The sequence below is a fragment of the Rhamphochromis sp. 'chilingali' genome, assembly GCF_963969265.1.
Source record: "Rhamphochromis sp. 'chilingali' genome assembly, chromosome: 20".
Taxonomy (NCBI): domain Eukaryota; kingdom Metazoa; phylum Chordata; class Actinopteri; order Cichliformes; family Cichlidae; genus Rhamphochromis; species Rhamphochromis sp. 'chilingali'.
The window spans coordinates 6,547,969-6,575,453 of NC_137947.1; the positions used below are offsets into that span (position 1 = coordinate 6,547,969).

The following is a 27,485-nucleotide window of genomic DNA, read 5'->3' on the forward strand; positions in this document are numbered from 1 at the left end:
AGAGGGGATGCTACACCGTGGTAAACATGTTGCTGCCATCAAACTGAAGACGAGCTAATAGTTCTTTTTTTAAATGTCTCTTTTTCTCAGTTTAAAGATTTGAGATGTTTTCTTCTTTGAATGAAATATGTGTTTATGATATTGTCAAATAACTGCATTCTCTTTTTAATTTACATTTTACACAGTGTCCCAACTTTTTCAGCATTGGTTATGTATTTTGAATGTGAAATCTCTACATTTGTGGTTTGCTTTGCAAAACCGTGGCCAGGCAGTCACTGATAGGTCACTGCATCTGCATGACTGGAGCTTTAGCAATTTCATAGTGACAGCCACCAATTTCTAGCAACCACTTGCACCCAGTTGTGGAATACTCATTTTTCCGTAGTTGCCAGTAGTTGCCAGGCGATCTTTAACCAGTTCTCTGGGCCTACGTGACTGAGCCTTGGTGAGAAACAAATGCTTTATTTTGGTGATAAATCTGGGGTACCTTCATTCAGATTAGATTAGATTAGATAGAACTTTATTAATCCCTCGGGTGGGTTCCTCTGGGAAATTCGATTTCCAAAAAAGCACAGCACCGACAGAAGTTACAGAGTTACAGAATATTATATATATATATATATATATAATACACACAAACACACACATATATATATATAAATACAGAGACAATATAAATAAAATATACGAAGGGGATAAATAGAATAAATAGGAATAAAAATAAAAATACAAGTGAATTGCACATTTCAAGTATTGAGTCTATTGCACCGTTGACTATTTACAAAAGTATTGCACAAAAGGTATTGCACAGTGAGGTGAAGAGGCACTACAGCTTAGTTGTTCCCCCCTCCAGTGTGTGTTGATTTTTTCCCCTCCAACTCCTAAACCCCTAAGCCCTAAACAGGATAAGCAGCTAAGAGAATAGATGGATGGAAAATAACCTTGAATGAAACTTAAGCTCTTCGATGTGTCGACTTTACTATAATGACTGAGAGCGAATGTAAATCAAGCCGCTGGGAACCAGTGATGTAAGTGACAGTAAACTCAGCAGGGGTCTCAAAGCTTGTAGCAGGGAAATTACCTTGGCAAAATTAGGAATGCTAAAAACAGGGTAGAAGACATTATTGCATTTTTTCAGGGTCCTTAACCAACAACTACAAATCCTTCAAGCTTTACACTATGATGAATGAGGACATTATGTCAGGCTGTTAATCACAGAAAAGGATGCAAAACTCAATTTCAAATAACTTCCTCTGATTGTTCTGACTTTTGGCATCCATTCTGTTGCATTATGTAGCAGACTCCACCCGTCCTGAGCCAGTTAATGACACAGAATCATAATTTATAACATTTATTTGCAGATATTTGTTATCTCAGGCCTGGTGACCTTAAAAGGTTTTGCCTGTATTGTCATCTATGGCTTTAAACGTGACTGTATACAGGAAACCACTAACACAAACAGGGCCACAGCTGGCATGGTATGTGAAACCAGGACTACAACATCATAACAGGACAATTATTCTCTTAATATCCAGAGGAAGTTCAGACTAGAGCAGGGCGATATGGCCAAAAATATTTATCACGATATATATTTGAAAATTTGCGATAACGATATAACCGACGATATAATTGATGCGAGACAAAATACAACTCCACAACATTACTAGCGCAAAAAGACAACCTTCCATTTATTTTCACTTAAACAAGAAGCTGGTTTTTATGTACATTAAAGCTTTATAAAAATGTAACAGTGCAAATGCAAATTCCTTGCTGAAAGTTTAACCAAAAGGCATTTCCAGTAGAAATGGGCTGACATATCCTGAGCATAACCATGTATAATATCCACTGAAGTTAAAAAGAGGTGCTTTGCAACATTAAACTGCAGTGTGCAGTACGCATTTTTCGGACCATAAGGTGCACGGGATTATAAGGCACATTAAGCGAAACAAAGCAGTCAGATAAATCAAACTTTATTAAACTCATTCTTCTTGCTTCCTCCACTTCTGTACCATTGATTCATTAATGTTGAATTCTCTGGCAGCTGCTCTATTCCCATGTTGTTGCAGTATATTAATGACTAACCTCGTATTGTGGATGGATTATCTCAGTTGTTCTCCTGACTGAAGTTTGGTCCGTTTACAGTATCCTGCCATGCGATTGCATTTGTCTCTAACCATGAAGAACCTTCACGTTAACTTTTATAAGTGGAAAAGTGTTAGTGTTCGTCCTCCAGCTTCACCGTTTATGTTATGCTAACATAGCTGTGTCGCTAGCGATCACGTAGCACATCATTATATACCAGCTAGCCCAACTTCAGTAACCCTACAAACGTCACTGCTGTTTAGTTTCCTGTCTTCATTTATGTTGGAATTGATAGCAGAGCTGTACGTTTGATTTTTTTCAGAAATCTCTCCGTCAGAACGTGCTATATCATGCTTAGGTAACTAGCGAAACTAGCGAGCTAACTTCCGCTAGCTTCCTGCTAACTTCTAACTCCGTTAAATGTAATAACTTTTGTTTTCATGGATGCCTGGAAGTTAAACTTTATAGTTACACCTGGTAAAGCAGCAATGCTGATCGTTTTATTAAAGATGAAAGAATTTAGAGTTTTTAACTCTAAGTGATGCTGCAGTGTTGTTTGACCTGAAGCATACGGAGTTTAGGACCCAGTTTACTCCCAGATTTAAGAGCATCTTAGTCCGACAAATAACGACGGCCGCTTGCATGTTCTGCAAAAAAATGTGCTTTGTTGTGTATCTGACGGACAAACACCAAACCAGTTCCACATCACTGAAGTTGCACCATTTTTACAAACCAATTCTGGTTCATCTGTTTCACTCAACAATCGGCCATGTGCGTATGAAAACAAAGGCACTGCGCATGCGCGTTTTACTCCCATTCTATCGCGATATTTCATTTTCCTATCGTTTCCTAACATTATACCGGTATTACCGTGAACGGTATAATATGGCCCAGCCCTAGTTCAGACACATGAGTACCTACTGTAGGAAATGTGTAATTACAAATCAGCCAATTGGTTGTTTTCTGTACTTTATTCAACTCAAATCACAGCAACAGTGATTTGCCTCAAGGTGCTTTAGATTATAAGGTAAAGACCCTGCAATAGTAGAAGGAAAACCCCCAAAATCAAATGAACTCCAGTGAACAAGCACTTGGCAACAGTGGAAAGGAAAAACTCCCAGTTGGGCCTGAGGGGAAGAAAACAGGACAAAAGAAACATTGTGAAAGAGAGCCAGAGATGAATAATAACTAATAATTAAGTGGAGAGTCATGGATAAAGACAAAGAGAGTGAAAAGAGGTGAGTGAAGAAGAAATACTCATGGGTAGGGATGGGTATCGTTTAGGTTTTATCCGATACCGGTGCCAAACCGGTACTTTTGAAACAGTGCCCGTGCTTAAACGGTGCTCAAACCGGTGCTTAAAGAATGGAGAACACTCATGTTTAGCTGTTTTTTTGTAAAAAGATAACAATGTTAGCCTTTTCTGCAGCTATGGGGCATATATGGTATCACTCTTGGCTGGAAGCAGTGCTTAAACAATAGAAAAAACACAAACTTTGTCCAAAACCTCTCATGTTTAACTGTTTTCCACTTTTTCTTTGGTCATTTTAGCCTTTTTGGCCAGGGTGAAGGGAGTATCTGCCATCAAACAAGAAGACAGCCGCATGTAGCTATGATGATGTTTGCTAGTTCACCTTACACGCATTAATGTAATAACGTGGTTAGCCTACTCAACGTAAATTACACACGAACAACATTAAGCTACTGACCCAGAGAAGAACGGCTGCTGCTGCATCATCATCCTCATCATTTCTGCTACACTGGCAGGGCTAGGGGCCAGGACTCTCCTCTTCGGGTTTTTGGGGGATGTTGCTAACTCCGGGTCCGATAACAGGCAACCCACCCGCAGTAGATGTGCACGGTGTGAGGTCTCGCAGCAAGCTATCAAATACGGCGCATTTCTCGGCTTTTAAAAAAAACGCTATGCGTCGCCAGGTGTTTAATCGGATTCTTGGTGTTACCTCCTTTGACAGTATCACAGTATCAGCTTAAAGCACTTGTTGTAGGCTGCTGAGTTTGCATATTTCGCTGTGAAGTACAGCCAGACTTTTGACCGCTTCGCCTTGGGCATTTTTAATCTGTAGCTCTGCTCTAAAAGAACGTACGTACCTGGACCCGCCTACTATCCTCGGAAACGTAAAATGATTGGCTAGAATCTAAAGTGTATCACAGCTCAGGAAAAAAAAAGCACCGAAATAAAGCACCGAAATGTGCGCTGCTTTTCGGTCTGGTTACTACCGTTTATGACAGAACCGATACCGGTACCCATCCCTACTCATGGGAAGCCCCCAGCAGCCTAAGGGAAGGGTCAGGGTCACCTGATCCAGCCCTAGCTATAAGCTATATCATAAAGGCATAAACACTGAAGGCTCTGCCTCTACAAACATGCTACTAAAAACATTACCTCCTTGGTGGAGGTAACAAGTGTAATTTCATTCAGTAAGTTGATGGGTCATTAAAATAACAGCAGGAATATTTTGCACCTATTAGCCAGTTAGGTAGCTGGTGAGAACAGGCAAAACTTTTACCTAGTCCACATCATCAAGTGATGACTGACCCATGCCAGGTTAATTAAGAAACTATGCAGGTGGTAATGTTGTATTTAGTTTTAGTGACAATACCATAAGAAGACCAAAGTGCACCACTGGACTAGAAAATTAGACACTTGAAAAGTCATAATGCTGTCAAGCTGAATCCAAATGCAATAAGATTACCCTCAGAAGTATATAATTGATATAAGCATGATTTAAAGAGCATTTTTGTGTTTAACACTATGAATTAGAAATATCTCTCTGAAATATGCAGTTTTTACAGTGAGATTCGATCCAGTGGCATAAGAGTATTTATTGTGGTAAGATGGTATATGATACTATGTATATTTAATCAGTGTTGGGATTATTGGGTGGCTGTAGCTCAGGTGGCAGAGCAGGTCAGCCACTAATCAGAAGGTCGGTGGTTCGATCCCAGGCTGCATCCTGGCTGCATGCCAAATATCCTTGGGCAAGATACTAACCCCGTGTTTGCCTACTGGTGGTGGTCAGAGGGCCTGGTGGCGCCTGTGTCCGGCAGCCTCGCCTCTGTCAGCGCGCCCCAGGGCAGCTGTGGCTACAATGTAGCTTGCTATCGCCAGTGTGTGAATGTGTGTGTAAATGGGTGAATGACTGAATGTAGTGTAAAGCGCTTTGGGGTCCTTAGGGACTAGAAAAGCGCTATACAAATGCAGGCCATTTACCATTATAAGGGGTTTCTCTCATGAAATCTTCCTCCACTCCAAACCTGCTTTGTGAGGTGCTTTGTGGGATTTGACATTTTCCAATAACACTTGCAAAGCAACACATTTACTGTGCGTAGACTCACACACACAGCAGTGATCTCTGCCCTTTGGTAGGGCACTCAGTCGATAAGGTGGAACATTTTGAACGTTCAGCAAATTCAGAGGCAGTAGAGCAGTGAGCTACACGACTGTTCGGGATAAAAGGAGGTGCTACAGGCGCAGTGGATGACCTTTTGACCTCAGGCCTGCACCAGCTCTTTTGTAGACTATCATACATAATCAAAGATAACTTTGGATGAGAGCGGAGATGAGAGCTAGCCGTTGGCTGACCCTGTTGGACTAGGAGGTTAGTCAGTCAGGAAAGGAACTTCAGTATTCTTCCTAGAGCGTGGTAGCCCCTTCCTGTGTGAATAACAAATCCTGGAGGATGTCCATACAAAGTCTCATTAGTGAGTAAGAGGCATACAAAACTGGCATGCTCAGATGATGACATGTGACATGATCACTCATATATGATGAAGAGCATATATTTTTGCATATAACACATAGTTTGGATGAAAGTCCACTTGGAGAGCTTGTTACAAAGTCTTAAGAGTACAGACCAGGCGTGTGTGTGTGTGGTTTGTGTGTGGGAGTGTTTTTTAGCATGGACCAAACAACAAGACACAGATCATTAACCCTAAACGAGACTCATTTTTCTGCTGCTAATGATGGCTTGTATCAGTATGACTAACTAATGCTTTAAATCAACTGAATTAACACCAGTTACTGTAAAACAGCCACAACCAAAGGTTTTCTTTGAAGTCCACCAACAGTAGGGATATAGCCATCAACGCCTTCAACCTCTAAGGGGAAATCTGCATTATTGAATGGCTCCTATAAATCTTGCAAATCCATTCTGAGCTTTTTGCTCAAAAACTGTCCCATATATCAAATAGAAGAGCTGAAGCGTTAATTCTATTTTCACTTTGGGATGATTATTGTGTCCTTTTGGTTTTATTTTGTTTCTTCTGGCTGACCCTGAGTTGACCTGACAGATAATTTGCTAAAGTTTTAGTTGAGCTTTGTTGTTGCTCACATTTGGAAAAAGGCACTACCCTTCATCTCATTCTCATCACACTGGACATACAGTTCAGAGTCAAAGGAAACCAGGGACACAATTTCAGGAAGTTTTCTTTGGCCATCTGAGAAAACCGGAGAGGAGATTTTTCTGGAATCCAATTTTAGCATCGTCCGAGGTTTTGGGGTAGGCAGAGGGGGTGGATTAGAAGTCCTTGGCTGTAACCGCAACATGTGTGTTTTTGTCTCTTGGCTGGATGTGGTCTGGGTCTCCAGCATGCAGGAAATTGTCTGTGTCATCCAGCTAACAGGTGCTAGTTAACCCACAAATACTGTCTCAATTAGATGTCAATGTAAAATAGTAAATCTAATAGAAATTTACAAATAGCGCAAATATTTAATTTTGGTTTTTTTTCCCATTTTAAATTCCTTGGCTGTTTAGTTCTTCTTGAAAGCTTAAAAAACACAATTCTTTGCTTCAGTTCAAACTGCAAGCACGCTATTATAAGGTGAACTGGACTCTGCTGTGTGCACATTGTGAAAGAAACATGTTTTGCAGGATGGTGCTGGCCTATATGGTCAGATTTCTTTAAACCAAGCAAATTGAATCTCAGAAATAATCCCTAAACATCCATAGATAGATAGAGAGATAGACTCCTATCTGACTCTTTTTCTGTGTCTCTTTTCTCCAGGGACCTGAAGAATAATTTGATAAGTACAGTGGAGCCTGGGGCTTTCCGTGGTCTGCTAGCACTGAGGAGACTGTAAGTATGATGAAGCCTTGTAATAGCCTTCTCCAGGGGACGCGGGGAGAGTCCTTTGGCTTTAGAGACAATGAGAAAGAGTGTTTTAAAGTACAGAGTTGAAGAGTGGACTGAAGTGTTTAACTTAGGCAAAAGGCCTGCAGTACAGTTTTAGACATTCACAAACCTTCTGTGCCTGAGCAAAGCTAACTCAGGACACAGAGTTATGGGAAGAACAGAATAGCTGCAAGTTAGCAAACTGACTCCGAAAGCAGTCAGCTTCACAGGATAGTGTAGTTACAGTTTGCTAACAGTATCTGCCATTGGAACACTCTCAATTGGACTACTGCAACCCCTTGAGATGAGGATGAGGATTACGGGATTGACTGAGCTTGTGAGCCCCGGCACTCTGCTGGCATGCTAACTGCCACTGTCTGGTTTTAGGACCTTACCAGGTCTGAAAAATGCAACCTCAGATCATCAACAACACATGACATAACACCCTTACTGCTTCCATACCAGCAAGTGTGAGCACCTGTATAAATGCAGTGTGCTGAAGGTGTGTTAACACAATGCCAAGGAGAAAGGACATCAGTAATGATCTGAAAGAAGCAGTTGTTACTGCCCGTCAGGCCATTTCCAAGTACATCTGAGACTCTACCTCAGTTAGCATGCTATATGCTAAAACTCATTCATTCAAAAGGACTGAACAAGTCTGACTTGTTTGGAAGGGCTGGCATGAGGTAGCGTCTTCTCTTTAAAAAAGAACATAACAACACGACTTAGGTTTGCAAAGTTGCATCTGAACAAACCACAAGACTTCTGGAACAATGTCGTTTGGCCAGATAAGACCAAAGTGGAGATTTTTGGCCACAAACCGCGATACCACAGTACCACTTACCAAATGTACATATCAACACAAGCACCACATACCAAATGTCAAGCACAGTAGTGGAGGGGTGATGATTTGGGCTTGTTTTGCAGCCACAGGACCTCGGCGGGCACCTTACAGTCTTTGAGTCGACCACAAATTCCTCTGAATACCAAAGTTTTCTGGAGTCAAATGTGAGGTCATCTACATGACAGCTAAAGCACTGCACACCAGCAAATCTACACCAGAATGGCTGAAAAAGCAAAGATTCAAGGTTTTGCAATGGCCCGGTCAGAACCCATACATCCTCAACCTTGACGCGCAGTGTCATGACCTTAAGAAAGCATGCATAAATCATGGCCTGCAAACTGAAGCAACATTGTTAATGAAGAGTGGGCCAAAATTCCCTCCACAACAGTGTGAGAGACTGAAAGTCAAACAGAATGACTTCATATTGTTGCTGCTAAAAGTGGTTACTGCTACTGAAGCTACTGAATCATGGAGTGTACTTAGTCAGAAGGAGTATTTTCTTTTTACAATGCCTGTAAGTAAGACTATATATAGTCACCAGGGTGTATTTTATTGCCTGCAAGTAAATGTTCTGTGTATAAAAATTACATAGCAATTTTAAAAACTTTGAATGTTACTGCCTTACTAAGTTAAAAATGGCACTATGCTTACATCAAATGAATTCTTCTTTCCAATTTTCGATTAAAGTTATGCTTCTGTTAAAGTTACAGCAACATTTCAAATGTTTTACAGACTTAATTGGAAGGCAAATATTCAAAAAGCAAATGCAGTTTTAAAGGTTAGCTTTCCTTTGTTTGTGGTTTTCGTTGATTTCTTCTCTTTGGGTAATTCTCTCAATGATTACCCTCATCCTTTCTACATATAGGCTTAGGGAGTGAGTGACATGATTGCAGCCTGATAGTTAGTGGGATCTGGGCTGGCAGGGATGCAAACAGTGAGTTAGCCGCGCTGATTCGGGGCGCGTGTGCGCAAGGCTCGGAGTGCAGCGGAGTGCTAATTTAAGTGCTCCCCAACTGGTGATTATTCGAGTGCTCTGCTTATTTTCCCACAGCTGCTCCAGCAAAGCAGCTCTTTAATTACAGAGTGTGAGGGCACGGAGCCACGGACGCGACAGCGCTCAGCCACTCGCACATGGAAGCCCAATGCGTTTGCACATGTTTGTGCATTTCGTGCTCTGTGTGCCAAAAATGGTTATGCGACGAGTAAAAGGTCAGGACAAATATTCCAGGAAGTTGAATAGGCTTTACAGCTGTTTAACTTCTCTGTTCAAGCAGCCATGAAAACAGACATATTGTTTTCCAGTTAGCTCTTGTTCCAACTCGTTCTGCACAATAATATCAGCAAAATTCACCATATGAACAGAAGCATTTTTCTCTTTGCCTTTTTGTTCATATAGGGATCTGTCCAACAACAGGATTGGCTGCCTTTCCCCTGAAATGTTTCTCGATCTGGGTAACCTCTCGAAATTGTGAGTAATCCCCTAAAATTGGAAACATGTCTTGCATCTCTTTATGCTTTGTATTCACCAAATCTGTAGAGGATATGTTTGATATGGCTTCAGTAATGTATGAAAAAAAACCCAGTAGTAAAGCCTTTTTGTATGTGAGGAGTGATCTGTTTCTCTCTGTGTGTTTTTCCCACAAACAGGAATTTATCTGGGAACATCTTCTCCACTCTGACCATGGGACTCTTCACACACCTAGCTGCTCTCAGAGTACTGTAAGAGAAACATACAAGTGTACAGTATAATGGCCTGATCCATTCAGTTTTCTACGTTTCACTTGTTTGTTGTAGTTTAGAGCATGGATGCAGTGGTAAAAGTCAGTTATTGGCTGTTTTCACTGCAGTTATTTTGGCTTGTCATAGGAAGAAAATGACATTAATAATAGCTATGCAGCACACACAGTAGGTTGGAAGTCTTGCCAATGAGTGACCATAATACATGCACTCAGCAACTAGACCAGTTTTTCCTGTTATGACATCAAATACGTGTTAAATGAATAAAGTCCAAATACAGGCGCATGGGTTGTAACAGTATGCTGTATTCTCACCAGGCACTTCAGCGCTGAGACTTTGTTCTGTGACTGTCAGCTGAAGTGGCTGCTCATCTGGGCTAAAAGCAACTCCGTAAAGATTGGCAATGACACGGTCTGCATTTTCCCTACCCACCTCCACGGCCTGGAGTTTCGCAACCTACGCGAACCACAGCTCAAATGTGGTAAGGATTTAGCTAATGGTGGTGGCTGGCATTTACTGTCTCCTAAAACTGGTTTAAATGTTGGGGCTATTTAGAACAAAAGAACTTGACTGTTGAAAGCTTTTAGCTTGCAAAATAAAATGACACTAAACACTAACCTGTTATTTATATAGGTCATGTTAAACATGGCCAAAGTTTCACATAATGAGATAATTGTATTTACAAGTAATCCCCGTGAGCCAAAACCTCAGACTACAGACTGCGCAGTTTCTTTCATGATGTATTTGACATGATACAGCCACTGGTAGCTGGTATAGGCTTCAGCCTCTCATGACCCTTATAAGGATAAGTGGAAGAGATGGATGGATGGATGAAAGGATGGACAACAACTGGTTGCAAGGGAAATTTGGCCATTATCTGACTGGTTGCAGTGGTCCCTGGAGGTTGCTGGAAGTCACTAGGTGAAACTGATTGCAAAGAGAATGCTAAACCAAAATCCCCGCTGTGAATGTTTTATTTGCTGGCAGCTTGCGGTGGTTGACTGTAGTTTGCATGAAAGATGCCAACTTGACTGCAAACACTCACAAACTACTGGCTAAGATGTAGTAAAACCTGAGAAAGTATGGTGCAAGTTGGAAATGGAGAAAGTTTGCCCCACTAGGCACAATGTTTCCAGTTTGTGTTGCACTTTTCACAGTTTCACAAGAATAGCTAGCGAGTGTTTGTAGACAAGTTAGCCTGTGATTGTCAGAACCGAAGCAACCACAAGGAAGTATTTTTTTAACTGGTTGGGAATACAGATTTTTTGCTAATCTGTGATTGAGTGGAGACTGGAGGTCACTAACAAATCGCTAGAACTTTATTTTTAGCAATCTTTTCTGTCAACATCCAGAAACCACTCACCAACCAGTTGGGGAATGGACATTTTTCCCTTGGTACTGGCAGATCCCAGATGGTCATTGACCAGTCTCTAGGCCTGTGTGGCTGGAACCTCAGAATTGTCACACGCTCAAAACTGCTGAGACATTAACGCCATGTGGTTTGTGGTCATTTCTGTTTGCAGCACCTCACTCTGCCCCAATTCGTATAGTTTTTTTTCTACTCTTGGATATCTATGATAAAAATGATGGCTTGTCTTTAATATGGCCATCTCATGTACACAGCTTTGGCTAAAAGTTGACTTAAAACATTTACAACTTTACAGTGAGAGGAACTAAAAAAAACCCCCACAAAGATATAAAAAAAAAAAAAAAAAGATCTAAATGCCTTGTTTCTGACAGAGGACAGGCTAATGGGACACTACGGCGCAGTAAAGGGTAAAAAAGAATTAGTTTGAACTTTTAAGGAGCTACTATTATTGAGTCCAAGAATAAAGTTATGAAAATAGAAATTAATATAGAACCACTTTAGAGTAATAATAAGGTATTTATATTTAAACACACATACATTTATTTTATTACTAGCTTTACGCATATTTTAGCAGATTGAACACAGATGCTGAGACAAAGAATCTGCAGTGAAGTTAAGTTTTATGGCCGAAGTGACAAATTATGGCTGTATGATTATGATGTTTCATTCAAACACTTGACATTGTCAAATTGTTGTACTACGTGACTCAAAATTTTGCATATTTTTTCATAACTTAAGAAAGTGAAGCAAAATATTATATAAATTCTAAGTGTACTTCATTTTCCAAGTAACTGGAGAGTGCAGCAATATTTTATTTAACGCAAATAAAACTGTGAGTCAGCAGTTTCCCACATTAGTTGTAGCACTGAATTTGTCCCCGCAAAATGATATCCAACAGTCCCCAAATAATGCTCAATTTAATTAGCACTTTTGTTAATTTCTTAATTAATTGAGTCCACCTGTCATCCCAGGCGTAAATGAGTTTTTCAGTCTCAGGCCAGAATGAAAGCCAGCAGGTCTCTGAGTTTTGTAATTGACTGTCTGACAGATGTTTACAGGGAGAAAATGTGTGAAACGTATTATTTTTGTCAGCGGGACACAATTTCATTGTTGATAATTATAAAGACAAAGCAGTGACAGCATATAGCTCAGTTTTTTATGGACGAGAGTTATCATATCTTTTTAGTATTTGCAAATGAACAAAAGTGCATTGTACCACATAACAAAGGGCACTTGGATGTGGCGCTGGAGCACCAAAGAAACCTCCTCCTACCTTCAAATTTACAACCAGAAATGTTCTGTACACTGCAATCAAAGCAGTTACAAACGTTCACTCAAGCATTGTAAATACTCTGAGTGGCCATGCTATGCTGTTGAGCCCATCGCCATGATGACAGACTACTGCTGTGTTGCTGGTCTCCCCTGCCCGCTCGTTTCCACGTCTGCCTGCACACACTGTGAAACAAAGACCAGAAAGGGCAACAAAACAGATGTGGAGACACTGAAGTGAAACAAGTTTGCTTAAATAATGCTACACAAATAAAGGTAACATTTTCTTTACCCTCTACAATCCAGATTGCACTCTGCTATTCTGATTTGAGGTCCACTTTTAGTCTTATTGGGTCTTCATAAACGATGCATATGTTACAAAGAAAAAGCAATGTAGGTCACTGAGCCACTGTTTCGAAAGTCCCATATTATGAAATGTAATAATTTGGTTTACTTTAAACGATGTTTAAAGCAAAATCTGAAGAAAAAAGTTACTCTCAAACTTTGTATAAAGTTTCTTTTCACTACAGAAGAGTAAATACGACTTGAGGGAAAAAAGCAAAGCGAAAGACTAAACAAAGACATATTTCAGTTGTTGGGGTTAAACTGTGGAATGATGTTGACATCAACATAAAAATGGTTTTGGTCTTTAAAAGAATGCTAAAATATATTTTGGTGGGTTCCTTGTGATAATATTGTTGCTGCTGTCTGTTTCTTGTTGCTGTTATTTCATTTTCTACTTGGAAAGTAGCTTTAATGATAAGAACATAGGCCAGGCATCTATACACATGTTCAGTGGTTCCTATATTAATTGTATTGCACATTCTGTGTAGTCTGTGATGACTGAATGAATAAATAAATATCAATATATAAGAATTAGTTGATTTTCAGATAATAAGGGCAGTCTTATAAGAATTTCAGCTTATTCTGATAATGAGAAAAAAAACTAACATCGTCATCATATTTTTAATTTGGCTGTCTGACAGCTTTACATTTTCAGGTTTGCTTTTGGTGACTTCTCATAACAAGAACCTCTAATGTCATGAAAGCTGCATTTTCAAGTGTTTTACCCATGAAAACATGATTAAGTAGAGCTATTTGGATGATAGGTTTCCCCCTCCGCTGTTATCTCTCCACCTACTGTGAACTGTTTGACAAGCTTAACATGAGCCAGTGATTTAGTGCAAATTTGCTTGACAGAAAATTGCAGGCAAAGATTGTCTCATAAAGGTGTTTTTGTGTTAGGCACCGCTCATTCATCTGTAAATCCGGCATCGGTATCCCTAAAAGGAGGAAGGAGCTCCAAGATTTGCTCGTTTCTCTTTTCCTCAAATAATAATAAATGCTCTATTGTTTTCCCTGACTCACACGCTGATGCCAAAGGACCTTCAGAAAAACCTGCTATTCACTCTGTAGAAGCCAGTGGTTGAAGGCTATAGTGTAACTGGAACTGCAAAGTGCAAAAATGTCTACACAGAGAAAACTGATTGCACTGCATGCTGTTGGAGATTTTGTCTGGGGAGCTTGCTAAATTTGTGGAAAAGTCATTTTGGCATGCACGGTGGACTTTTAAAGACCAAATATGAGTTTAAAGGCTAAAAGATTAGGACAGATATGTTGTCTATCAGCAGTGGGGGCATCAAAGTGAGTTCTTTAAGCAGATAAAAATGCTCTCTTTACTGACTGGAAGCTGTTAGCAACAGCGAAGAAAAATCCACGAGTCTTTGCTTTCTTTTTCTTTCCTGAAAGACTGGTTACAGACAGGCAACCTCCCCCTGCCTCCCTCTGTCTTCCCTCCGTTCCTCTATCTCCCTGCTCCGTGCTGCTGTCCACAGGGGAATTGTATCTCATATGTGATAGAATCATCCTCCTCTTCTCCTTACATCTGGCTCGCACAGGGGATATTGCACTGGAATGAGAAAAATCATTGTTTAGTGCTGGTGTATGTCTGTGTGTGTATGTGTATATATAATGCAAAGGGGCATTACATTGGGATGCACTGTATGCACGATGTCAAATAGTTTGCAGAAGGAAAAAAAAACTAATGTAGCCCATGTGCAGAATACATATCTCTCTTTGCATTTTTGCAGTTGCATCCAGACACTGCAATGCAGACATTCTGGAGAAATTCTATGTAATCCTAACTGTATGTGTTTTTCATTTACGTAGAACAAGCCAAACCAATTACAGAGTAATTCTGCATAGTCAGTGGACAAAGAGCCATGAGTGGAATCCAGTGGCAAGACAGGAGGCACTGCTTTTAGGCCCTAAAGCATCCATCATGGAATTACAATGATAAAGTCCTGCTCTCAGGCATGCTTGGCTTCATACACTTGTCCACAGTACAACTCTATCTTACAGTACCTTATCCATTAACTTGTGTAGTGCTCTGAGAGTCATATTTTAAATGTCATTTGATGATTGCTGTTTTCATATGGCTACAGTTTGCAAAGGAATGTTTTCCAGCAATGTACATCCAAGTACCTGACTATCTCTCAGCACCTGATACCACATTCTTGCTATCAAGAATGATGATGACCTGGAATATAATAAAATTCAAACATGGAATCAAAAGTATGCTTAAAATGAGATTATCCCCTCATTGTTTTTATGAAAATTTGTCACTGAGGACAAATTTGTTTCTCTCTCCAACGGCTCCTGCCTGATGGTTTGCAGATGTTTATACCATACATTCCAGCAACAAGCTCTCATCCCTCCGGTGATACAAGTCGGGTGCTGCCTGCAAATGAGGGGGAACGGAAGAGTGCACGCGGCTTCCTTAGGAGATCAGGTGCTTCCTGTGTTGGGGTCAGGGCTGTCTGTTTGATGGACTCCTGGTTCTTTAACCCTGGTAGGAGGAGCACAACAGCCCAGACATAAAGTGCAAAACTAACACGGCATGTTATACACTGCCCAACAAGACCCTGCTTTCTTTAGCGGTTTTTATTGCATGATGACACAGTAGTGCAACTGCACGGGTATCATGTCATTAAACTGAGTTTCACGTGCAGCACTACTTCTCTTAGCCTGTGGTGTGACTCCAATAATTTAATGATGCAAAAATATCATGAAATATACCTCAAGATAGTCTGTCATACAAGTCTTTGAAGTTCAGTCATGCACCTCTTTTAAAACCAGTTGCTTTGAGAAAGGGATAATGAAGTGACTATACAAACAGACAGTACGTGTTTGAGAATATCTGCGTGTTTTATTTTGTTTTATTTTTAATGTGGATTTGAATCCAATTCAGTTGTGCATGAATACAGTAAATGTAGCAATAAAGAAAATAAATCCTCTAGGGGGGCAATGATCCATAACAAATGGGGGATATGGAGGTTGGTCTATACTTTAAAAATTGCTAAATTAAAACGATTGCTCAAATAGCCCTGTTATGGACTGGTGGCCTGTCCAGGGTGTACCGCTCCTCTTATGGACTGACAGTTGAGATAAGCTCCAGGCCCCTCCGCGACCATGAATTGGATAAGCAGTTAAGAAAATGGATGGATGATTTCTTAAATTGATGAATTGAATTTGCATTTGAATGATGCAGCAGCAAGAGCTCTGAATGACTTGAACCAGGACACAACTCCTACTGACACAAAACGGCTAAATCTTCTGTTGTCTCGCTCACTCTCTTTGACTTGGACATTCACATTTTAAGTGACTTCTACATTAAAATCTAGTGTAAAATCCCACTACAGCATGTCAATCACGTTGAATTTGAGGTCTGGACCTTACCATAGCAAGACATTGACCCTTTTGTTTTTGAGCCATTCTGTTGTAGACCTACTGCCGTGCTCAGGATCTTTGTCCTGTTGAGTGAGCCAGCTTCAGTTAAGCTTTAGCTGTCAGACGTATGGAAAAGAAATAGTAAAAACATAAAAGACTTGCATAAGATGTGGCCTACTTCATATAGTGAATCATATAAGGCTTATATGATTTACTCATGAAAGTGGCCACTTTCTCATTACTTTCATATATTGTTTTAGTAAGTATCCAAAACATACAAGTTTCATTTATATCATTTTTCAGGGGATCTTATATCTGCTTTCACTCTTGTATGCTTTTCATACAAGTTTCACACAATACAGATACAAACTTTATAAAATGTATATATATCTTTTCCATATGGGACAGATGGCATCACATTTGACTCTAGAATACTTTGGTACACAGAGGAGTTCATGATTGGCTCAATGACTTGGTTTTTACCAAAAGTGGAGCTGTGCAGTATGTCCACAGATTTCCATCTTGGTGTCACTGCACCAAAGAACATTGTTCCAGAATTCTTGTGTATTGTTTAGATGCAACTTTGCCATACTAAGCTGCGCCATGATCTTTTTTAGAGAGGAGGTCAAGAAGAGCGGTCCAATATTGAGTGTCTAAAGCCATCTGTAAAACATGGTGGAAGCTGGGTGATGGCTGCATTTTAGCCAGTTGATGTTGTCTAAACCGATGGAGTTAGGAAAAGTCCCATCAGATTTTGGTGCATCATGCAGTATAGTCTGAAAATTGTCTAATTGGCAATGGTTTCATTATATAGCATGAAAATGATCCCAATAAAGTGCCAGTGCAGTGAAAATACACCTGAACAGAAAACGCATAATGAAACACTATCAGCACTACAGATTGGCCTGGGTTGAAGATCAAATTTAAACTTTCAAGATGATTAGAATCATACTAACTCGATTTTTATTTTTGGCTCTTCAGTTAGTCATTTTCCAGATCTTGGCATATCTGAATAACTAGTACTTACCTGCAATTGACAATCTGCAGTTGTTTAGAAATGGCTCCAAGAGACCTTGTGTAAATCTACAATTTTCCTTCACTAAGGTTCTTGGACTTTCCCATTTTCCCGACCATTGGTGAATCCAATGAGTCCTGTCAAACAAGTAAATTTCATGCTAGCAAAGAGAATCTTCCAGTTGTAGTCTTGAATGAAAAGTTAATTGACACCTTCATCACCACTTATTAAAAGATTAAGATGACCGTATGTGTATATTTCAGTCTCTATGTATAGTTGTGTCCCTGTGTAGGTTAGAGAAATTCCAAAATAAAATCAAACATGAGCACCCAATTATTATTTTTTAATCATTAAAGATGATGATTGCTGGAAAAATACCAGTTAAAGGAAATTGTTAGAACCTCCAAATTACCATTGCATTCATGCACATGATGAGTGTATGGAAACTTTTGGCCACAACTGTATATTTCACATAGGATTTATGTGAAAGAAGATGCATACATATAATCTGGTGCTAAGGCACTGCTAATTCAAAAGCATTGTACTGTTTTTTTTATTTCACAGACTCGGCTCCAGTGCACATGCCCCTAGTTCTTGCACATATAATTATGTCTCTGTCCCTGTCCCTGACTTCCTTTGGTTGTCCTACACACACTCCCAAACCCACAGCCAACAATTACATTTTGCTCTGACAGTGTCCAGTGGCCAAAGGCAAACAGCCACACTCTGATCCTTGCCTCAAAGTGTTGTTTCAACAGTGTTAGCACCAGACTAGTCAACAGTCAATGGCCCCCATGCTGTTTCTGTTGTGTTTCATGCAGAGGAGATAGTAAAGCCTCATCTGCCACTACTGTCATAGAGTCTCGACAATCTAACAGGGTCATCAAGCAATTACACTGAGATGTTGCCATGGAGGAGGCAATATTAGTGACCAGTTTTTAAAGTCACTCTCAAAAGCGTGTCACTTTTAATTATACACCTATGATTATAAACTACTTATGTAGAAAGCTGAGGTCAAGGCTCTGCTTGTGTTAATAGCTGTGATTGCCCTGTGGGTTCTATGTTACAATAAGTAATATTGCTAGCTACTCAAGGCTACTCAAGGGAAATGTCAGCTTGTGAACTTAGACCTTTTGCTACCACCCAACATGGATCTTTCACTGTTTTCCTCTTTCAAACCAATTCATCGAGCAATAAAAAGGGTTTATGAGCCACAAATTGAATTGTGTGTCTGGTGCTTTCAGCATATATAACTTATTACAAAAGACACACTGCAGGCAAAGTGCCTGCTTATGTTGCTCTTTGGAGCATGTGCAAGGAACGTGAATAAAAATAAAATACCTTGATTTTCTAATTATTACATTATGTTTATATTTACATGATTTTTTTAACTGGATGTTTTTTTTATTCACAGATATTTTTTATTGTTTCAAGCTCTGAGAGAGTTCCCAGTGTAGTGCACTGAGCTGTCAAGGCACCAATCCATGCCCTGCAAAATAGACAGCACTGATCTCCAAGGGTTCAGTATGATTAGAGACATTACACTGTGTTGTATATCATATTTCAACAGTATGCTTAGATCAATCATTTTTCCAAAATCAGGTCCATTTTCTGGCACTAGACTAAACACTCCTATGGCTTCTAATCTCCTCCCAGTTGTAGCCTTTAATCTTTGGCAAAAGCGCCTGTTGACCTGGCCAGCTGCTGGCGCTATTGTCAGCTTCCTATGTGGAAAATTTTAGGTGTCAAGGAGAGTCCAGGGGAGCACTCTAGGCTGTCACTTTATCAGCTCCTGTTGGTTTCGCTGAGCAACAGTGTGTGAAGGATGGGGGAGGGGTGTGACCTTGACAAAAGGTTTCTGTGTGTTTATAATATTTTAAGGAGCATGCGTGTTTGGTTTTCCCGAGAAGAATGCTTGTGCTTGTGGTGGAATATGTGGAAAGACCTGATGCCTGATTTGAATCCATATGTGATGCTGAGTCTGTAGAACTTCCATTCCCCGAAAATCTCCATTCTGGCTTTTTTCCTGTCTCAAAGAAGCTAAAGGAAGCTTTACAACATAACCATTCTGCTTTAAATCTTCTTCGTGTTCCAGATGGACCTTTGGAGATGCCCCTGTTTCAGCTCATCCCCTCCCGGAGGCAGCTTGTTTTCCATGGTGACTGCCTCCCCCTGCAGTGCACCGCTTCCTACTTGGACCCATCAGTGGAGCTGCTGTGGCGTCATAACGGGCACATCGTGACCACGCAGGAAGACCGAGGCATCTACGTGGAAGAAACCCTCATTCACGACTGCTGCCTGCTCACAAGGTGTGCACAAAGGATAGGGGAGTGCATCTAATGTCTGATTAGCTGTTGACTGCCCTGTTGCACTGACCCACATGCACACAGTCAGAGCCCGACTAAGCCCACGCAGTCAAAATCCACATACAAATATGCTGATGCATGAGGAGTTTCGTCAGAATATGCATGCGTTTACTCATGCAGCACAGCCACTTCCACGGGAACAGATGTAAAATATGCGTGCGGAAACACACACGCGCTCTCTCACTCACTCATAGAGGCTGTGATTTACCTTTTGTTATTACCGCCCTTGATAAGGATCTGAAAGGACAGGGCAAAATTGGCTTGGCACGGTGCCAACACCTCAGAGCAATCCGCGGCCCGTCTCTAGAGGTTGGCCGTCCAGCCGCTCCCCGAGCACTAGCTGTTTACACGCTAAGAGGAACAGATGCTGAATCATAATTGCAGTGATAAATTAAAGCAGCAACACTAGCTTTTGTGCATTTTTAAAAATGTTTATTTTTTGATATAAGACGTTGCCTAAAACCTCGGTCCTATTCCCATCTTTGCTGCCTTAGCGCTGGCCTGCTTTGTGTCATGGGCGTGCTCACGCACTCCTCTGTTTGTGTGTTACAGTTAATGTTTTTGACATAATGCCGTGGCAACAGGGCTCAGACACAAGAACACATTGCTGCCGATTGCTTTAACTGCTGCCTTTTTCTTACTTGGCCTCTCTAACATAAATATTGATGGAGTGCTGACAGAAATATGTTTCCCTGTGTTAACGGGGCCAGAACGCCTCTTGTTGTGTGGTGTGTTTGGCAGCAGCAGCACCAGCTACTTTTCCGCTCCATTACTGGGAAGGTATACCGTTTCCCCTGCTGCAAATACCACTGATAGTCAGTGGGGTTTATTTGCTTTTATTATGTAAAATTAACTCAGTGGTGAATAATCGTTCTCGGTGATTCCTGTGGTGGCATAATTAGATTAAAGGTAGTGTGGGTGCTTTTAGTGATGTATTGGTGTCTTTGTGTCTCAGTGATGATGAATGTTTTAGGTTAATTTCAATCAAGGTTTCAATCAATACAATACTTTGTCACTCTCTTCTCAGTGCTTACAGTCGTAACAGGGAAGTGCTACCAAATACTGGCACATTTCCGAGGTCCTTGAGCCTGAATAGTTTGACATCATCCTGCTTTATATGTTCTTAATTACAATTTAACAAGAAATATTGTACTTTTTTTTTTTATCCGCTAAACACTATTTGGCAGCTCGTGCAGCTTGTATTGCAGATTAAGATTTTACATGCCAAATACTGTATAATCAGCTTAAAATTGTAATGCATTATGGATTTAACTACCTACTAGCATATTAACTAGTAAAATTAATCACCAGTCTTAAATGTTCCTTAAGCCTCATTTGTGGTCACCGCAACGGTTGTCACTTGTGCCAATTGTGACAACATCACAGCCCTTTATTCATTTACACTGATGCTGGAGGCATACTGGACTTGGTGGGCTTCTAAATGATAGCTATAACAGCTCAAAATAAACCTCAGCATCAGCATCACTTTTCTTTTTTTAGAGTTTTCTCCAGAATGTCTCCTCTTTATCCAGTTGTCCCTATGCCTCTGCATTGCTACAACACTGAAAACTGCAATAAAGATCGACCCTCAGGCACTTGTTTCCAACTGAACTGCATGTACATACAGATAATCTAATATGCAGTAACTTTTTCTAATAGTGTAACAAAGGGGACAGTGGAAGTACTGCAATGCTAAACTGTGTAGGTAGCGTAGGTTGTAATTCTTCAAGAAGTGAAGGGTGAGGGATACACTTAAAAGAAGAAGGATGCCCACATGCATTACACATGCAAGACATGACACGGCGCAGCAAAAACTACACGTTGAGTACGGTGACTAGTGCAGCTGCTGCGATAGCTCAGTCCTGTCTTGTTGATAAAGATGGGAGCATCAGTTGGGTATTAAGTACAAACCCAATTGCGACAGGCTGGAAAAGTAAATGGCACTAAACAGTAACAGCTGGAGGAACATTTTGAAACTCATCAACAATACGTTGGGGTATAAAAAGGGGGTCTTAGAGAGGCAGATGTTCTTAGAATTAAAGATGGGCAGAGGTTCACCAGTCTGCAAAACAACTACATCACAAAAGTGCGGTTCAATGGCATTAATTCAATTTAAGGCAGCACAGCATTAAAAAGTGGCATTATTCTATTATGGAAATCACAGCATGGGTTCATAAACAGTTACAGAAATCACAGTTTGCATGCCATCCACAAATACAGGTTAAAGCTCTGTGATGCAAAGAAAAAGCCATATGGGAACATGATCCAGAAACACTACCGTGTTCTATGGGCTAAAGTTTGTTTAAAATGGACTGAGACAAAGTAGAAAACTGTTCTGTGGTCAGAAATCAGAATTTTGAAATTGTTTTTGAAGAGCCTGGAGAAGGAGCACCCATATACCATTCTCTGATGGTATAGGGGTGAATTAGCAGCTATGAAATTGTCGGCTTGCACATCTGGAAAGGCACCATCAATGCTGAACAGTTCTACAGGTTTAGAGCAGCACATGCGTCCATCCAGATGAGGTTTTTTATAAGTGATGCCTTGCATATTTTAGCAAGACCATGCTAAACCTCATACTGAATCTATTAACTCAGTATAGCTCCATAGTAGAAGAGTCCAAATGCTGAATGGGCCTGTCTGCAGTTTTCACCAGCTGAAAACATTTGGCGCGTTATGATATGAAAAATATGATGAAGAAGATCCGGGACTGTTGAGCATATAGAAGTCCAGCAGCTGCTCTCCTCACGTCCCAGACATTCATATACTGTTGTTAAAGAAAGAGGGAGTGCTATACACAGTGGTACACATGGCACATGACACAATCTAAATCACTGTTTCTTATATATGTGTAAACAAGCCAGGTGAGTAATGATATTGCAATATCTTTTCAAGCTAAAAATATGTGAATGATTTCTTTACAGCTGATTAATCTGCAGTTAAGTCCAGAAAGAATAATAATGTATAATCATTATTTTTTTTATAATAGTGAAGAGAATGTACTGATTTTTTACAAATTTATCATATTTCAATATCTTATTTTCCACGTCCCCGATATTTTCATTTTATTTTCAATTTGATTGAATTTAATCTACAGTTTTGATCTCCAACTTTTGATTTGTGAGCTCAGATTAAGATCAGATCGATTATGGTTATTAAATATAATAACTACACATTATTTGTATTCCTGTTCCTGCTGTTATACATCATTCTGCCATAATCCAAAACATTCTTTGCAAACAGTAGCTTAAAGTAAAGAGTCTGAGTACAACTTTCACCATTTGATGTCATGAGAAAGAAAACTCACTGGAGACAGTGAGATTTAGGCTCACTCAGCCCTCATTATGCATATTCGGGGGTCCAAACACCTTATGTAACAAACCCTCTATTATGGTTGTGTACAGACTGGTGACGTCTGTCAGTGTCTCATCCAGCCTTCTGCTTCATCAGCCATATCACTGTAGACTACATGAACCCATCTCCCTCTCCTCAAAACTTTGTCTTTCTTTTCCAGCACAGTATCCCGATGAATTTCCCAACACTCCCATTCTGATTAGGGCCCCATTTGCAATTACGCACCACTCTTATCCCAGTATACACAAATAATGTAATTTTCTACTCCAAGTGGAACCTATTTAGGTCATGTTTCTCTTGGCACCTGAGAGTGTCTCCCTCATGTAGAAAACCTACAAAAAGCAGACATTAGTTCCATAGCGGATGAGTGAATAACAGAGCTTGGGCCAACAAAAACAATCTGCTGTGCATGGGCTGAACTTCACCCTTCACCCTTTGCTGTATCTTAAAGTGGAGTGCTGAGAGAACAGTGTGCGTGTGTGTGTGTGTGTGTGTGGGAGGGAGGGAGGGAGGAAAATTAGTGCTTTGACTTCATCAGCCCTGCAAAATTTTTGTTAAAAAAAAGAAAAAGAAAAAATTTAACTGATGTTTTGACCTTTGACATGCCAGATGCAGTCGATGCTTATTTAAGCACAGTGGACAAGATATTAGTCATCGCAGGCCGTGTTGATGTCGTTCACCTTGGATAAATGTCTTCTGAGTCAGTGAGCTTCGCCCTGCATGCCCCATCAGAGGGGAAAGACTGAATACACAGGATTTAGCGCGTAGCTTAAAGCCCTCATCTGGATTTGTTGCACAGCGTTGCAGCAGTGTGAGCAGAGATGCCAAAGCCTCAGTGAAGTGACCTCTTTGAAGGTGAACCCAAAATGTTTTGCGGCTATTTTCTCATCTAAATTCTGCTTTATCCTGCTTTAGGCAGTGTCAGGCAGGCAGCCAGTGTAGACATTCAAAGCCTGACAGGGTGTTTTGCTTATTGAAACGGGCATAACATTATGAAAAGTGTTTGGTTTTTTTGTTTTCTGTTTTTTCTTTTTTGTATCTATCAGCTCCCTCTCATTTCATGCTGTGCCATGTCATCATGGCCTCTCATTTGCTAGAGCAGGTGGGCCGATAAGTGAAGCCATTTACATTGCTCACAGTGAATAGCAGCAAAGAAACGGGCCCCATGAGGCCTGGTGGTTCTGCGACGTGGGTCAAACTCCTGCTGAGTAATGGTGTCAGGCCAAACTCCCAGTGTTAGCTATGCTAGCAGCAGCAGTGGGATCAGCCTGGGATTCATGTTTCATTAATCAAACATTTCAGAGCCCTGTAGCTAGCAACAGCAGACACTTTGGATGTATCTTCCTTAATCCTCTCCATTTTTAATCAGGCTAATCTTACACAAAACCTGATGTGGATGCATTACTGAAGGCAAAGTGTTTCTAATGGTGATCTCTCTGAAAGCTCTTTTTCCATTTTGTTGCGCATAAACTTTAATTTCTTTCTGCTATTACCAGCATCTCTTTCCTCTCTTATTGCATTCTGCAGTGTTTTCCTTAAATTTCTGTCTCTGTTTCTTTTTTGGTAGCTTTTTTTTTTTCTCTCCTTTGTTTTCCGCGCTGGATTTCACCTAGGGTTGCCAACTCCCTGAAAAATAAATAAGGGACACCTCGTGGCCAGGGCCGGGCGACCCAGTTGTCTTCACCCTTCCCAGTGTGGTGAATTTTCTAGCTCTTTTTTTGTGTGTGAAATTATTTTTTTAACCATTTGACTTGAAGTTGATTTAAGTAGATGCATATTCTATTCTTTGTGATATGAACACATGTGAAACAAATGATCATTTAGCCATTTATTTTTAGCTCAAAATGACAACATTAACACAGTAAAACAGGTCTCTTTCTTAAACAGAAGCCTGTCATGCTTAACTTTTGAGAATATAAGTAAATCTTTCTTTAAAAGCACTCTGTCCTGCTTAACTTAAAATAATAGAAAACAATAGAAAGAAAAACATTCTTGTAACAGTGCACATTTAGTGCATTTAGTACAATTGGCTTCAGTTGAGGTATTATTTCAGCTTTTCTAATGCTAATCAGCTGCTCCTGTTTGTAAACCCGCTTGTTCCCATGATTACGCACCTTAACTCATCATCATTATTCATCTATGTATTACTTTTATGTATTAGTCATCAATTTGTTGTAATCATCTATCCTTGCAGTTGTTTATTACACAAAATAAATTATATTATCACACTTCTGGCCACATAGCGCTGATATTCACTGCACATGCCCATATTAACTTTTTCCAGCCAGGTGTTTTCCTTTTCCCATTCTTCCCTTTCTCTGAGGGGAACAAACATTGCTGCTCTAACGCTGGGCTCACACTGTGCGATTTTTGGCCCATTTTGAGCCGATTTTTGAGTGATCGGACCGATTTTGGCCTTCATCGTGCGTCGTGTAGTATACGTGGGGTAACGAGAAGTGATTAACACCTCACGACCAGCTCCCGATCATCAATCGCTCGTGAGGGTGTCACCACAGGCGCTCACACTGCTCACGCGCAAACACGTAAACGTTGGTGAAAAAGACGGCGCAGCACGGCTGTGCAGCGTGTGATCTGGACACAAGCGATGGAGGCACAACTTGTAGAACTTTGGAAAGCTCATCCGAGCCTTTTCGATGTGGCATCACAAAATTATCACGACCACAACAACCGTGAAAATAGTTGGATTTACATTGCTGCTCAATCACAGCTGCCTGATCAATGTTTTTCAATTTAGCAATTTAGCAAAGTTGATGGTGGTGTGTGTGTCTGTGTGAGTGAAAGACAGAGAGAGAGAGGGAGAGCAACAGATTTTCTGTTATAACCTTCATGTTATGGAGGCACAGTGTGAGCACTCAGGTCGCATCAGAGCATCGGGCGGTATAGTGTGAGACCCAGCATCGTGACCTACCAACGTCTAACCCCTGCGAGTCAATCGTGCAGTTTGAGCAGGAGCTGAATAACGTGACTGAAAAAAATCGCACAGTGTCTGCCCAGCTTTAGGTGTACTGTCATCCGAGACTTGCACCGCAGAGTCGGCGTTTGTTCCCCTGTTGGCCATGCTTCTTGTTGTGGTCATCTGTTGTTTTCCGGTATTTTCTCCGTAAGCGACCTTTCCTCGACCAATGAGATGCACGGTAATCTGAATTGTCATACTCGAATTGTCATAAGTGTGGTGTCAGCTCATTGGTCACAAAGCAGGAGAGGGGCTGGGAATTATGTTTTCAAACAAAGCGTTAATTCCATTAACATTTATAGACTACTTTTGATTCTCACTGTATTACGGGACAAAGTGCGTCCCTTATACGGGACGTGTACTTTTGTTTCGAAATACGGGACGATTCCGTATTTTAAGGGACGGTTGGCAACCCTAATTTCACCATTTGTTTACGAGCTTTTGTGCAGCGTCAGTTGATAAGGAGACCAAATGTGATTATGTCCACACATACTGTAGGGTTTTACCTCTGGGTTCATCACTTTACTGCTTGCCAGTTTCACTCAATAAAGAAAAATAAAAGCTCTTAGTTACATTGGATGAAGTGAAACAACGATAACACGAGGTGTAAATTATTTATAGTCCACATTATATAGTGTAGTGCATCGAGTGGTTTAAGACATGGAGCTAATTTGATGGAAGCTGCTACAGTGGGAGTAGTATCTGTGAAATATGCCACCGTGTGTGTGTGTGTGTGCATACCATGGTTGCACACATATACTCGTTTAGGCATTTAAAAATTGACAAAATCAGTTGACGCAAATTCACAAACGATGCTCTTTTGGAATATTTCCTACATAGCTGAGTTGAGGTGGGACAGATTGAAACTTTGCAGTCTCATAAGCAACATTGTGTAAACAAAGTGTTAAATATCAATGCACAAGCATAAATGTTCTTAATGAGTCCTTTGGGAGCTGCTGTACAATAGTGCAGTATTACTGAGGATGTAGGTCAGTGCTTTCTGCAGCTTGTGTGCCTCTGCCCTATTGATTTTCACTAAGTGGTGTGATTTCTTCATATGTTCATTATGTGAAAATGACCTTTTTCCCCTCCCTGAAAACTAAACAGGCTGCTCCATGGTTTCCCTGCTCTTCTTTCTCTCTGTTTTTTTCTTTTTTTTTCTGGGTGCAGCAGCTCACCAGGGATGTTAGTGATCATCAGCGAAGTTGTCGGGAGGGGGGGACGGAGGGAGGGAGAAGGAGGAGGAAAAGGAGAGGTAAGGGTGGGAGGTTTTGTGTATGGGGGTGGGGGTATTTCCCTCTGTATTTCCCAGCATTCAGAGATTTGGCATTTGTTCAACAGTGATGTAACTGTCCCCTCTGCGCACTATTCATGTCTAGAGATAGAGAGAGAGAGAGACGCTCTAATTTAGAGGAACTGCTATCACACTGATCTGTTTTGGTTTGTGTGCTGCAGTGACACCTATTGTGTAAACATTCCTGATAGGGTTATTATTGACGCCACACTAGCAGGGTTTTTTTTTTTTTTTTACTTTTTTTTGTCTGTAAACACAATAGCTTGATTCTGATAAAACTTTATAAGGGTTTAGAGCAAGGTCATGTTAACAATCTGGT

At 40.5% G+C, this 27,485-nt stretch overlaps 1 protein-coding gene across 1 annotated transcript in view; it reads left to right on the forward strand.

The window, feature by feature from the left end:
• adgra1b (adhesion G protein-coupled receptor A1b) overlaps positions 1–27,485 on the forward strand; it is a 203,785-nt gene that overhangs the window by 41,978 nt on the left and 134,322 nt on the right. Inside the window, exons 3-7 of the mRNA XM_080869232.1 lie at positions 7,108–7,179; positions 9,456–9,527; positions 9,707–9,778; positions 10,114–10,277; positions 19,274–19,487. Of these exons, the coding sequence (XP_080725358.1) occupies positions 7,108–7,179; positions 9,456–9,527; positions 9,707–9,778; positions 10,114–10,277; positions 19,274–19,487 (594 nt within the window). The remainder of the gene's footprint in view (positions 1–7,107; positions 7,180–9,455; positions 9,528–9,706; positions 9,779–10,113; positions 10,278–19,273; positions 19,488–27,485) is intronic.